This window comes from Myotis myotis, unplaced genomic scaffold (assembly GCF_014108235.1).
Source record: "Myotis myotis isolate mMyoMyo1 unplaced genomic scaffold, mMyoMyo1.p scaffold_m19_p_3, whole genome shotgun sequence".
NCBI lineage: Eukaryota > Metazoa > Chordata > Mammalia > Chiroptera > Vespertilionidae > Myotis > Myotis myotis.
Window position 1 is genome coordinate 157,602,481 of NW_023416335.1, and position 12,652 is coordinate 157,615,132.

The 12,652-nt window shown below is 46.9% G+C and overlaps 1 protein-coding gene across 2 annotated transcripts; it reads left to right on the forward strand.

Moving 5' to 3' along the window:
* The first annotated feature begins 1,507 nt into the window (after positions 1-1,507).
* On the forward strand, positions 1,508-11,915 carry SDR9C7 (short chain dehydrogenase/reductase family 9C member 7). 2 transcript variants are annotated; one of them, XM_036300235.1, is made up of 4 exons: positions 1,508-1,962; positions 4,531-4,789; positions 5,480-5,643; positions 6,136-7,870. In XM_036300235.1, exons 1-4 carry the CDS (start codon positions 1,662-1,664, stop codon positions 6,144-6,146), a joined length of 735 nt encoding a protein of 244 aa, XP_036156128.1. In that variant the 5' UTR covers positions 1,508-1,661; the 3' UTR covers positions 6,147-7,870. The 2 variants fall into 2 exon arrangements, with proteins under 2 accessions (XP_036156128.1, XP_036156127.1); XM_036300234.1 differs by lacking the exon at positions 6,136-7,870 and adding an exon at positions 11,027-11,915 and having other exon boundaries at positions 1,662-1,962.
* The last annotated feature ends 737 nt before the right edge of the window (positions 11,916-12,652 follow it).

The following is a 12,652-nucleotide window of genomic DNA, read 5'->3' on the forward strand; positions in this document are numbered from 1 at the left end:
ATTACATATTGTTTTTGTGATTAATCACTATGCTTTAATTATGTTCAATTTGTAACAATGAAATTGGGGGTCACCACAACATGAGGAACTGTATTAAAGGGTCGTGGCATTAGGAAAGTTGAGAACCACTGTCTTAGAGTCAAGGACTCAGCCCCAGGGCCTTTCTGCAGCTGCCCAGGGAACCCACGACCCAATCCTCATCGTCTGGCTAGACCTCATCTCATTGATATTCCTATCAGAACTCTCTCTTCTCTGGCCTTCTTTGCCTATGCCCAACTTGTCCCCCCTCCTTATTACTCTTGCCACCTATGATTCTACCTGTTACCAGCCCTACCTTAAAATTACTTTGACTCCTGGCCTCCCTTCTCTCTGCACATCCAACTAGCCACTGTGCCAATCGACTTCATAATCCCTTCCTTCTACCATCACCACCCCAACTGCCAGGCTCCCCAGGTCACCAGATCACCTTGCATGTGTGTCTGGTCCTGGGGGGTAGAAGAAAAATGCCCAGAAAAATGCCCAGTGGGTCCCTAGCTGGTTTAGCTCAGTGGATAGAGCATCGGCCTGCGTACTGAAGGGTCCCGGGGTTTGATTCCAGTCAAACACACGTACCTTAGTTGCAGGCTTGATCCCCAGCCCTGGTTAGGGAGCGTGCAGGAGGCAATCAATTGATGTGTCCCTCTCACACCTGTGTTTTCTCTCTGTCTCTCCCCTCCCTTCCACTCTCTCTAAAAGTCAATAGAAAAATATCCTCGGGTGAGGATTCACAACAAAATATCCGGTGAGGGCCCTGTGTCCTCAGTCCTTGATTCCCTCCATTTGCCTGGTCACTGGGTGACATTTAGAGCTGGGCTTGCTTGGAGTGCAGTGAGGCTCCTCATTGGCCACCTGAGTACCACCTCCCAAGAACCCAGGGCCTGAGGCCCCCGATCTTTCTGCTTTCTGGGAGTTGGGGCTTCCCATCACCAGCCTCCTTTACAGGAGGGGCCTGCTGCGTCTGGTTCAGAAGACATATCTATCCTGAGAGAAACTTTTTTCATCATCTCTCATAATGGAGACTCACCTAAGGGCAGAGAATTCCAAAGAGCTAATAACCTGGAATTAATTTCTCTTGGGGTTTGGGAGGCACAAAACCAATTTTGTTTGTTTTACATTAATGAGTTTGCCTTAATTTTTTCCTCTAAAAATGAAAATTAACTTTATTCACATGCCTATACACCTAACACATGACTTGATCCCTAGACCAGAAGTAGGGGGTTCCCAAGGGGGCTTTCTGGGCTGAGTCCTCCTTTCTCATTTATCCTGCTCAGACCACTCAGGTGAGCCACCTCTCAGCATCAACATCAACACCGAGGTCTCCCCATCCTTGGCACCTTCACCCATCAGGGCTGGGGGAGAGAAGGGCAGCCACCAGGGCTCTCTGACGTGACAAGGCTTCAGGTTAGACTTGAATTTCTTGCATCCAGGCTAATTGGTGTGGTGATGCATCCATCCACCTATAAAAATTATAGAGTGGCTCCCTCAGAGGCCCTGTGTGTGTTGCCAGGCGTGGAAGGGAGGAGAGCTCTTCTCCACAGACTGCCAGCTCGGGGTCAGAGGAGCAGCCTCTCTTGCTGTCTCCTGAGCCCGATCCTTCTTGGCCATCACCTCCTACCCGCCCTATGGCGGCTCTCACGGACCTCTCCTTTATGTACCGCTGGTTCAAGAACTGCAATCTTGTCCGCAACCTCTCAGACAAGTATGTCTTCATCACAGGCTGTGACTCCGGCTTCGGGCACCAACTGGCCAAACAGCTGGTTGATCGAGGCATGCGGGTGCTGGCTGCTTGTCTCACTGAGGAGGGGGCCCGGAAGCTTCAACAAGACACCTCCTATCGGCTGCAGACCACCCTCTTGGATGTCACCAAGAGCGAGAGCGTTCAGGCGGCGGCCCACTGGGTGAGGGACCAAGTGGGCGAGCAAGGTGGGGCGAATTGCATTCTTTAGCTTTCTCAGTTGATCCTTTGTCTTTCTCCTACAGGCATCTGACAGTTCTCAGGGAACCTGTTGTTCAGATGGGGTGGGAGAGGTGATGTTGAGAAAGGGTCTGAGGCTCTGGCCGAGTGGGACTGGACGCTGTTGCATGGTTTGGTCTGTCCGCACGAAGGGCTGAGTTCCCAAGGAAGTTTCTCTCCCAGACACTCCGAGGGCTGGAGGGAGGTTGTCATAGGAGGTAGGGAAGAGAAGGTGTTTTCTGCATGTCCAGACCTCTAAAGATGGAGTCGCTTCTCTGGGACTTTGGCAGTCCTGACCATCAGCTCTTGTCGGGACCAGGCTGGGGAAGGCAGACGGGAATGTGAGGTCAGATTCCCTGAGTGGAGGCATTTGCTCTCCTGGACTGTGTCAGGCTAGATCCTCACATCATGGTGGAATTGGGATGAACTCAGAGTAAGTGCTGACCTCAGAGTGGCTCCTCCTATTGGGAAAGGAGGCTGTGGGCTGGGGCTGAACCAGGATTGCTAGGGACCTGCCCAAGGTGCTTCCTGCATGAAGGGTGTGACAGAAGGAACAGAAGGAACAGGTTGGCTCTGTTGTAGAAGCAGCAGCCTAGGGGTGTAGTTCTGACCCCTAAGGGAACTAGTCTGGGGTCCATGCACGCAGGTGGGGGCAGGAGAGCTCTGGGACCCAGGAGGAGCCAGGCAATAACTTTCTTTTCTTCTCCTTAGGACTTACCAGTACCCATTATCCAATATTGTTTGTTTGTTTGTTTGTTTGTTTGTTTGTTTGTTTTTTTGTCTGTTTTCCCTGCTAAGGTAAAGCTTCAGAGGGAGGGAAGGGCATGGCTTTTTGTCTCTTTTATTTACTATATATCCCTAGTACTTAGAATAGTGTCTGGAATCTAGTAAGGTGCCAAATATTTGTTGGATGAACTAAGTAATAAATAACTCAGCAAGAGTGAGTCTTTTTTTCAACTGGCTGCCTCGCCCTTGGCCACTTGTGTTAATGATTCACTGGGTATATTAATTTCCTGTTGCTGCTGTAATAAATTAGCACAAATGTAATGGCTTAAAACAGCAGAAATTTATTATCTTGTAGTTCTGGAGATCAGAAGGCCAAAATGGGTCTCACGGGGCTAACATCAAGGTGTCAGCAGGGCTGTGATCCTTCAGGAGGCTCCGGGGAGAATCCATTTCATTGCCTTTTCCTGCTTCTAGAGCAGTGGTTCTCAACCTTCCTAATGCCGTGACCCTTTAATACAGTTCCTCATGTTGTGGTGACCCCCAACCATAAAATTATTTTCGTTGCTACTTCATAACTAATTTTGCTACTGTTATGAATCGTATTGTAAATATCTGATATGCAGGATGGTCTTAGGCGACCCCTGTGAAAGGGTCGTTCGATCGCCAAAGGGGTCGTGACCCACAGGTTGAGAACCGCTGCCTTAGTAGGTCCTGAGGTTCAGCCTGGGAAGCTCCAGGATTGCAAACCACAGGATGGAAACAACTATTCTAGCCCAGTCAACACAGAATCTGAGGCCCAGAGAGAGAAAGTGACTTGTCCAAGGGTGGAGGTAGAACCAGGACTTGAACTTGAGCTCTTCCAGCCTGGGTCCCTGCAGAGATGAATGACAGTACTTAGCATTATTTCTCCCCATTTATACCAACTCAATTTAATGACCTCAGAGAGCCCTTTTCACACTTTTTCCATTTATTTAAATGCTTCGTATATTTATTTATAGCTGTTATTTATTTCTTCTCTGGTTTGTGAGCTCTTTGAGGGATAAGACCCTGTCTTGTTCACTTTGTCTTTAGCACCTTCCTCTGTAACTGACAGAATAGGTGCATGAATGAATAAATGAATGTGTGCGTGGATGAATGAATGAAGTAATTTTGGTAATGTGTGTAATGGAGTTGGTTTCTTATACTTAGGGGAACACAGAGGGGGAAGCATATGGGGGAAGGAATTAAAACATTTACTCATTGGTATGAAAATTATGTCTCTTTTCCCAGAGCTAATAGCTTAGATGCCATTAGCTAAAGCCTGGATTGTTAGCTGGCACAGGGTCCAACTAGCTGGCAGACTGTGTGAATCAGAAAAAAAATGACCCCCCATGCCCTTACTGGTTTGGCTCACTAGATAGAGTGTCAGCCTGTGGACTGAAGGGTTCCAGGTTCGATTCCAGTCAAGGGCATGTACCTTGGTTGCGGGCACATCCCCAGTAAGGAGTGTGCAGCAGGCAGCTGATCGATGTTTCTCTCTCATTGATGTTTCTAACTCTCTATCCCTCTCCCTTCCTCTCTGTAAAAAAATAAATAAAATATATTTTAAAAAGAAAGAAATAAAATGCCCCTTTAGGGAAAACCAATTAGTAAAAGCACATCTTTTGGACTGTCATAACTCCCCACCCCAGGCCTCAGCCTGGCTGTCTTGTTCTTTGTGCACCTGCTCAACCATCCTCAACTCCCTGAGTTGTTGAAGGGTAGACCCTGGTACTTTTCCAGAGACACTGCTGATTTCTGTGTGGTTCTCTCTCTCCCTTTCTTGCCCCTAGGCCTCTGGGCCCTGGTGAACAATGCTGGTGTGGGCCTGCCCAGTGGTCCCAACGAATGGCTGACCAAAGAGGACTTTGTGAAGGTCATCAATGTGAACCTGGTGGGACTGATTGACGTGACCCTCCACATGCTGCCCATGGTCAAGAAAGCCCGGGGCAGGGTCGTCAACATGTCCAGTTCTGGTGGTCGTGTAGCTGTCATTGGCGGTGGCTACTGTGTCTCCAAGTTTGGTGTTGAGGCCTTCTCTGACAGCATCAGGTGACTGGGTGCCACACCACTCTGGGTGGGAGTCCTGGGGTTTCACCTCAGGAAGAGAGGGCTGGGGGTGGGGAGAACAACAGCATGTGGGCAGGGGAGTTCTGAAGAGAGGAAAATAAAGCAGTAATAGGAAGAAGGCTACCCTCAGGAGGCCTTCCCCAAGGACCAAGAGAATAAAGGATGAGGAGAAGAGGTGGAGTGGTGATAGGAGGCTACAGACCTCCTTCCCTTGAGCTGTTCCAGAATAAGTGAAACCCAGTTTGGGCCTGTGAGAGTAGGAGGGATTGTCTCTCAAACAGACAGAGAGCCCTGGGGACAGATATGCTCATGGGAGACCCTCACAGGAGGATGCAAGCTTTGCATTGACCTCTCATTCCCTTTGCATTGTGAGTGTTGTGTGTGGGGTGAGTGGGAGGGACCTGGTGGGAGGTCAGGCTTTAGATTCTTTGTTAACTGCCTCCTGCTGGGTTTGCCTAATGTGAATTGTCCAGAGACCATGCTTGGAAAAGGGCTGAGGCCCTACAACAGGGCTTACTTGCATGAAAGCAAAGGCTGGCCTGGTGCAAGGGTAGGGAGGGCACCTCCAGTTTCCTGGGGAGATCAGCACCTATAGAGGTGTCAGAAGTGATGCTCTCTGATGACCTTGTGTCATCTTGGGGTCCCAGACTGAATCAAACTCTTCTTCCCCAGGCGTGAGCTCTACTACTTTGGGGTGAAAGTCAGCATCATTGAGCCGGGGAACTATCGGACATCTATTCTGGGCCAGCAAAGCATGGAGTTGCGCTTGCGGAAGATGTGGGATCGGATGCCTCAGGAGACCCGGGATAGCTACGGAGAGGAGTACTTCCAAATCTGTGAGTTTCCCTCACAGGGAGAGGGGTCTCTGGGAGGGACAGGGCGATCTTGGGGTCACTTTGATTTTACAGATGATGGGATGGAGGCTCAGAGGGGTTAAGGGCTGGGATTTGAGAACAGAGACCAAGTGGGCAACTGCTGGGAGTGACAGAACTGTAGCTGTTGGGGAGATGGGGGCATGAGGATGGCTTCCATGAACAACCCCTGAAAGACAATTTATTATTGTGGCTAAGCTGTCCAAGGATGCTGCCCACTCCTGGCACCTGCCCCACCCAACCCCCAAACGCCATTATGCTGGCGAATCAGCTGAAGATGCACTGACATAAGTACAGAGAAGTTATTAAGAGCACAGCTGCTTGAGCCAGACTGCCTGGATCTGAATCCTGCCTCTACCCCTTACCAGCTAGGAGACTTTGGGCACAATACTTAGCTGTGCTATGCCACAGTTTTCTCATCTATAAAATGGGGCTAATGATAGGCCTACTTCACAGGGCTGCTATGAGGATGAATATCTGTGAAATGACCTGCACATACTAAATGCTTGTGAAATGAATACAGAGGATAAGGAGCACCCAAGTATGTAAGGCAGCTCCCTTTCTCTCTGGGCTAAGGATCTTCTGTGAACCTCAGGAGAGTAGAGGAGGGTCATTACAGCTGTTTTCTATACTGCCCCCAAACTTTGTGCATTTCTTCCAGATTGAGGAATGAATGGAGCTCCGGCCATGGGGGCTCAAGAGGAGGGGGTGGCCTGTGGGTGCAGTGGAGGAGGAATTGGCCAAAAGACCTGTTAGGGCACCTCGTGGTAGGAGAGAGAAGGCCATTCTGAGCACCAGAAGTCCCAATGTTCTCTCAGGTCATCTAATCTCAAAGCTGAGGCTTGATTGCAGGGGAGGATGATCCAGAAGACTTCCTAGTTCTCTCCATTTCTCTGGCTCCAAGCACCTCAGAGCCACCTCTGGAGTTGCCTTTGTGAGGGGCAGACTCTGACCTGTCAACAGAAATTGGTGCTGGCACAAGCAGCTGCCACCTCCTTGGCAGGCATCTCACTTCTCCAGTTGCTTCTCTGTGACCTGGCTGCCAGCCAAGAAGGTGGCGCTTGGCTGGTTCAGGAGGTTCTGTTGGGCCCGAGTGAAGCAGCCAGGCTCTCAGCCCTGTTCCCACTCCCTTTGGACCTCAATAGTGTCGTTATGCCTTTCCCTAACCCAGATTTCCCCCTCTCTTTTCTTGGCTTCCATGAACAACCTCTGAAAGACTATTTACTATTGTGGCTAAGCTAAGACTCTGGAACTGGGCTGCCTGAGTGCAAATTTTAGCTCTTATGAATTTTGTCTTGGGCAAGTTACTCGGTTTTCTCACCTGTAATGAGTTATGAGAATTCAATGAGTTAATATACAGGGTGTCCCCAAAAATGTACACACACACATTGAATAATTATAAAGGCAGTATTTATTAAAATACATTTCATTTTCAAAATTGAGCTATCAGCTGTTAAAGTGTGTATATACATGTGTATATATAAAATGTTTAGATCGCCTGATCCCTGGTAGGAACAATTTGATTTAAAAGTGGTTTTTCTCCTCCCTTAGGCTGAGTATAGCCTCCTTCTCTCCATTATACTGATACCTACAAGCTATAAGTTCTGTATGGCAAAGAGACAGTCTTAGATAGTAATTGTCCAAAATCCAAAGTGATGCATTTTTTAAATATACCCAGAAAGTCTCAATGAGTTCAATGTAATCACTCAATCAAATGCATGGCAGGTATCTAACTGCCCGGCATGGTCTCCTGAACAACATACATCAACAGAGTAAAAAGCCAAGTTGCCAAAACCACGACAGCCATTTATTCCCTTATTACACATTCGATTGAGAGCCCACCCCATGCCAGGCATTGTGTGGAGCTGGGAGTGAGAGTAGATCAAGCTGCAGGGCTCTACTCTGGCTCAGTGCAGGCAGAAGTCGCAATCTTCTGCGGGCCTTAAAAGAATATGGAGAAAGACAAACTTCCTCTGAAAACCACTTGTCAAAAAACTGCTACCATTCCTCTGGAGACCGTGTGGATTCAGAGTTTAGATGACAGCTGTCCTTCCAACGACTTTACACAACTGTCTAAACTTCAGTTTCTTCATTATAAAGTATAATCATTCCTCCCTCCGGATTGTTCAGAGAATTAAACCTTAGCCATCGCTGTTAGCACTGAGGGAAGTTGGACTGGGGGAGGTGTGACGGGGTTGTGGTGGGGGATGGGGCTGGGGGAGGTGTGACGGGGTTGTGGTGGGGGATGGGGCTGGGAGAGATTTAGAGTCAGATCCTAGGAGGTTTGGATGGCTCCATTAAGGAGAGAGACTCTTATCCTGAAGGCACTGGAGAGCCTTTCAAATGGCTCTGACCTGACCTGATCAGATTTGCGTGTGGGAAGGATGAGCTTGGAGATATGAGACCAGCTGGGAGGCTACCACAGAAATCCAGTGAAGGAATGACAGAGGCCTGAGTTACAAGTCTTGGTGCTTATGGGAACTGCGTGTGTGTGGGGTGCGGGTAGTGTTTCAGGAGGCAGGTGCTGTGGAGACAGACTAAAGAAAGATTGAGGAATGCTCATGCAGCACCATTGGGCAGAAAGTCCAGCAAGTTACGGCCAATCAGGCAGGCTTGTGGCCTGTGAACCCTGGACCAGGCTAGGTATCTTAGAGTGATGGCTAGTTAATAGCAACCTAATGTGGGAACGGTCCCAAAGAAGCAGCACACACTCACCAGGGCAGGAATGGGAACAGAGCACAGGATTCTTGCCCTAACAAGCCCGGGGTAGAGCCACAGCCGACAAGCAACACCGTCACCTGCCAAGTTCCTTTTTCATCTCAACCCTGCCAGCCAGGGAGGCCACCAAAAATTCCTCTTTTGGTCTCCTTTTTTTCCCAGGAAGGGACTAGATCAGAAGCCCAGGACCTGTCCCTGGCAAAAGAGAAGAGGAAAGAAACTCAACTATTGGGTCCAAAAGTGCCAAAGCCTGGTCTCTGATATTTAATTCTCACAATAACACAAATGTTTCCCAGTTGCCTGAATCCAAAGCCCATGCTCTCCTTTACTATCTAGGAGAGTGACAGGTTAAATGGGTACCTCTGTCCCGCTTCCCACTCTGTGTCTAACAGGGTGCCCACCACAAAATAGGACCTCGATACATATTTGAAATAATAATGGAAGAATGTGCCTTACACGACTTCTGTGTCTCAGGTAGCTTCTCCCACCCCACTGGCTGTGTGGGTCCTTCCCATCTTTCAGAGCCTAGTTCCAAAGCCACCTTATCACATCAGCTTGCCTTGCCTTCATCAGCCCACACACCCTTCTGTGTTAGCTGGAATGGATTCTCCCTGGCTCTCGGTTAGCGCCTGCAGCCCTGAGCACCTTGAATGAGTACACTGACATTCGGCTCCCTGCCTGGGACCTTTTGGTAGGGGACTCTGCGTCAGGGCCAAGGATGGAGGACAGAGTGTTGGCTTCCTAAGACATTATCATTTTACAGACAGCGTGGCTCTTTGGTAGTTTGCCCCTTTTCACTGCAGTAGTTTCCTTTCTAGGAAACAGAAAGGGAAGTTCCTCAAAGCAGGGGCAAGAATACTCAAATGACATTGTCCTGTTTTCATCAACCGCGTACCGGGGTTCTGCCCAGAGCAGGTGAATTCCTTGCCTTCCTGGACCAACTCCAAAGTCAGGCCTGCTTTTGCTCCCTCTTTGTTTTCAAGTTTTTTTTTGTTTTTTGTTTTTTTTAATATATTTTATTGATTTTTTACAGAGAGGAAAGGAGAGAGATAGAGAGTTAGAAACATCGATGAGAGAGAAACATCGATCAGCTGCCTCCTGCACATCTCCCACTAGGGATGTGCCCGCAACCCAGGTACATGCCCTCGACCGGAATCGAACCTGGGACCCTTCAGTCCGCAGGCCGACGCTCTATCCACTGAGCCAAACCGGTTTTGGCTGTTTTCAAGTTTTAATGCCTTATCTCTAAGTCTGACTCTCAGGCACCACCTCCTCCAGCTTGGGCGGCCATTGATGTATGAGCGCTAGAGCACGAGGGAGATCACAGCGCGCAGGTGTGTCTCGGGCCTTGCTCCTATTTGTGTAGTGAGCTTTGGCAGGCTGGGACCACTTGGGTGCCTTGTACTCATCTCCACACCCATGTGCATAATGCTAATAGAATAACCCCCACATCTGTTAGAGCTTATAAGGCGCCTGTCTGTGCCTGAGACCACCTGAGCCCCACAATGGCCTTATGTCCAAGGCAAGGGCAGTGTTACTATTTTCTAATAACACTTTTTTTCCTGAATGCTTTTGTAGAAAATTCAGGAACTCCAGGGAGTAAGCAGGAGAGAAAAATACTCCAGTAACTGTGAATCTCACTCACCAGACAATATTTTTACTTCCTTCCTTCCAATTTTTCTATGCACTTACATACATTTGTTTTCTATTCTGTCATCTTCCACTGTCTACCCTGCTATTAGTCATATTCTCTAGCACAGGTATTGTTATTCCTATTTCACAGATGATGACAGTTTAAGCTCAAGGTCACACAACTGATAAGCGGCCCAGTTTTTCTGTTGCTAGTCTAACACAATAAAGGAATTCAATACACTTTTTTTTTCAATTACAGTTTACATTAAATATTATTTTATATTAGTTTCACGTGTACAGTATAGTGGTTAGACAATCATAGACTCTACAAAATGACCCCCCCCCCCAATATTTCAAGTAACTACTTGGCACTGTACATACTTATTACAATATTATTGACTATATTCCCTATGCTGTTCTTTACATCCTTGTGACTATTTTGTGACTGCCAATTTGTATTTCTTAATCCCTTCACCTTTTTCATCTCACCCTCCACACCGCCTCCCTCTGCCAACCAACAATCTGATCTTTGTATCTATGAGTCTGTTTCTATTTTCTTTGTACATTTATTTTATTCTTTAGATTCCACATATAAATGAAATCATATGCTATTTGTCTTTCTCTGTCTTATTTCACTTAATATAATACCCTCTAGATCCATTCCTGTTGTCATAAATGGTAAGATTTCATTCCTTTTATGGCCACATAATATTCCATTGTATATATTCTACCACTTTTTTATCCACTTGTATATTGATGAGCACTTGGGTTGCTTCCATATCTTGGAAGCATATTGAATTAGTGCAATACACAATTCTTGAATTCAAGAAGAGAAATAAGAATATTTACAGGGTATTTGTATAAGGGATAACCTGGAGGGTGTGGTTGATCTGCCTAAAATGGTGTGATGGAAAGAGAGCTTGGATGAAATTCAGAAGGAACCATCTTTAATGAAGAATAATAGAGCCTTTTATTCCCCCCTCCCTCCCTCAAACAGATTCTGACAAGCTAACAAACATGTTGAAGTTGGCAGAGCCAAGAATCAGAGATGTCGTCAACAGTATGGAACACGCTGTTGTTTCCCGGAGCCCCCGCATCCGCTACAACCCCGGCCTGGATGCCAAACTCCTCTACCTCCCCTTGGCTAAGTTGCCCACCCCTGTGACAGATTTCATCCTGAGCCGGTACCTTCCAAGGCCAGCAGACAGTGTCTGAGCCGGGAAAGCCCAAGGAGTGGTCATTGGAGTATAGAGGAGGGGCCTGGGAGAAGGGACTATGGGGTCACAAGAGGTGGCATCAGACATTCTGGGGACACTTTGCTTGTCTGACACCCATTGCTGGTGAATTTATAGGTAATTTCTAACAGAAGATGAATCCTCTTCCCACTCACTGGGGCAACACAGAAACACAAAGACCCGCAGCATGGTCCCAAGAACCTCTGTCACCTGGTCAGTATATAGCCTTTTCTGGACCTGGAAAAATCAAGGCGAGAATAACTAGCTCCTGCTGCATCACACACCTCCCTCAGTTGTCACTGCCACTGGGAAACGCTGTGGCATAACCCAGCCCACAGGAGAATCTCAACCACTTTCTGACTGGGTTTTTAAATATGCATTAACTTCTTCCACATAACCCATTATTTAAATAATGTAGTAAGGCAGACAAGATTAATAATAGGGAGTACAAGATTAACCAGGCAAAGTTTATAATATTTTCTCTCTTATAAGTTCCTCTATTCATAGGTGATTGGGATCCACATGAAATAATATTCATTTATTTAATCAGCATTAATTAATTCTTTAAATATTTATTGAGTGCCTACTACATACCAGGCGTTGTGTAGTTGCTGGAAGTTTATACAATGATTAAATCATGGTCTTGATTTATTTTGTGGTTTTGTTTTTGTTTTTTACCAGTGTCTAATAGCAAAGATGGGACAAATGGTGATAAAAGAAAGCATAAATAAGAAAATCACCTAATTCAGTGGTTCCCAAACTTGGCTGTATGTCATAATCTCCTGGCTAATTAAAATTACAGATTCTTAGGCCTCAATGTTAGAAAATGTTATTCCGTAGGCTTGGGATGGGGCCCAGAAATTTGCATTTGTAATAAGAATCACGGTTCTGATGCACCTAGACACGTGGAAACTGTTGGTAGTCAAGAGAAGGCATTAATGTTCAGAGGAGGACATGCCCTATTCAAAGCACCCCCAGCACAGTGACCAAGGCAGAACTCAGGTGTTCAGATCCCCAGGTTAGGGTTTCAGTTATAGGAGAATACATGTCTGAAATTAGTAACATTGTGAAATAAGTCATGGAACTAATTTTTAAAAAATATACCTTAAATTTCTGAGCCATATGACATTCTATTGAAAAAGACTTTTTTATCTTGAGGAATGGTCATGTAATAAAGGTAAATGTGAAAATTTTTTATTAAAATGTCTTTGTGTCGCCCTAACCGGTTCGGCTCAGTGGATAGAGCATCGGCCTGCAGACTCAAGGGTCCCAGGTTCGATTCCGGTCAAGCGCATGTACCTTGGTTGCGGGCACATCCCCAGTAGGGAGTGTGCAGGAGGCAGCTGATCAATGTTTCTCTCTCATCGATGTTTCTAACTCTCTATCCA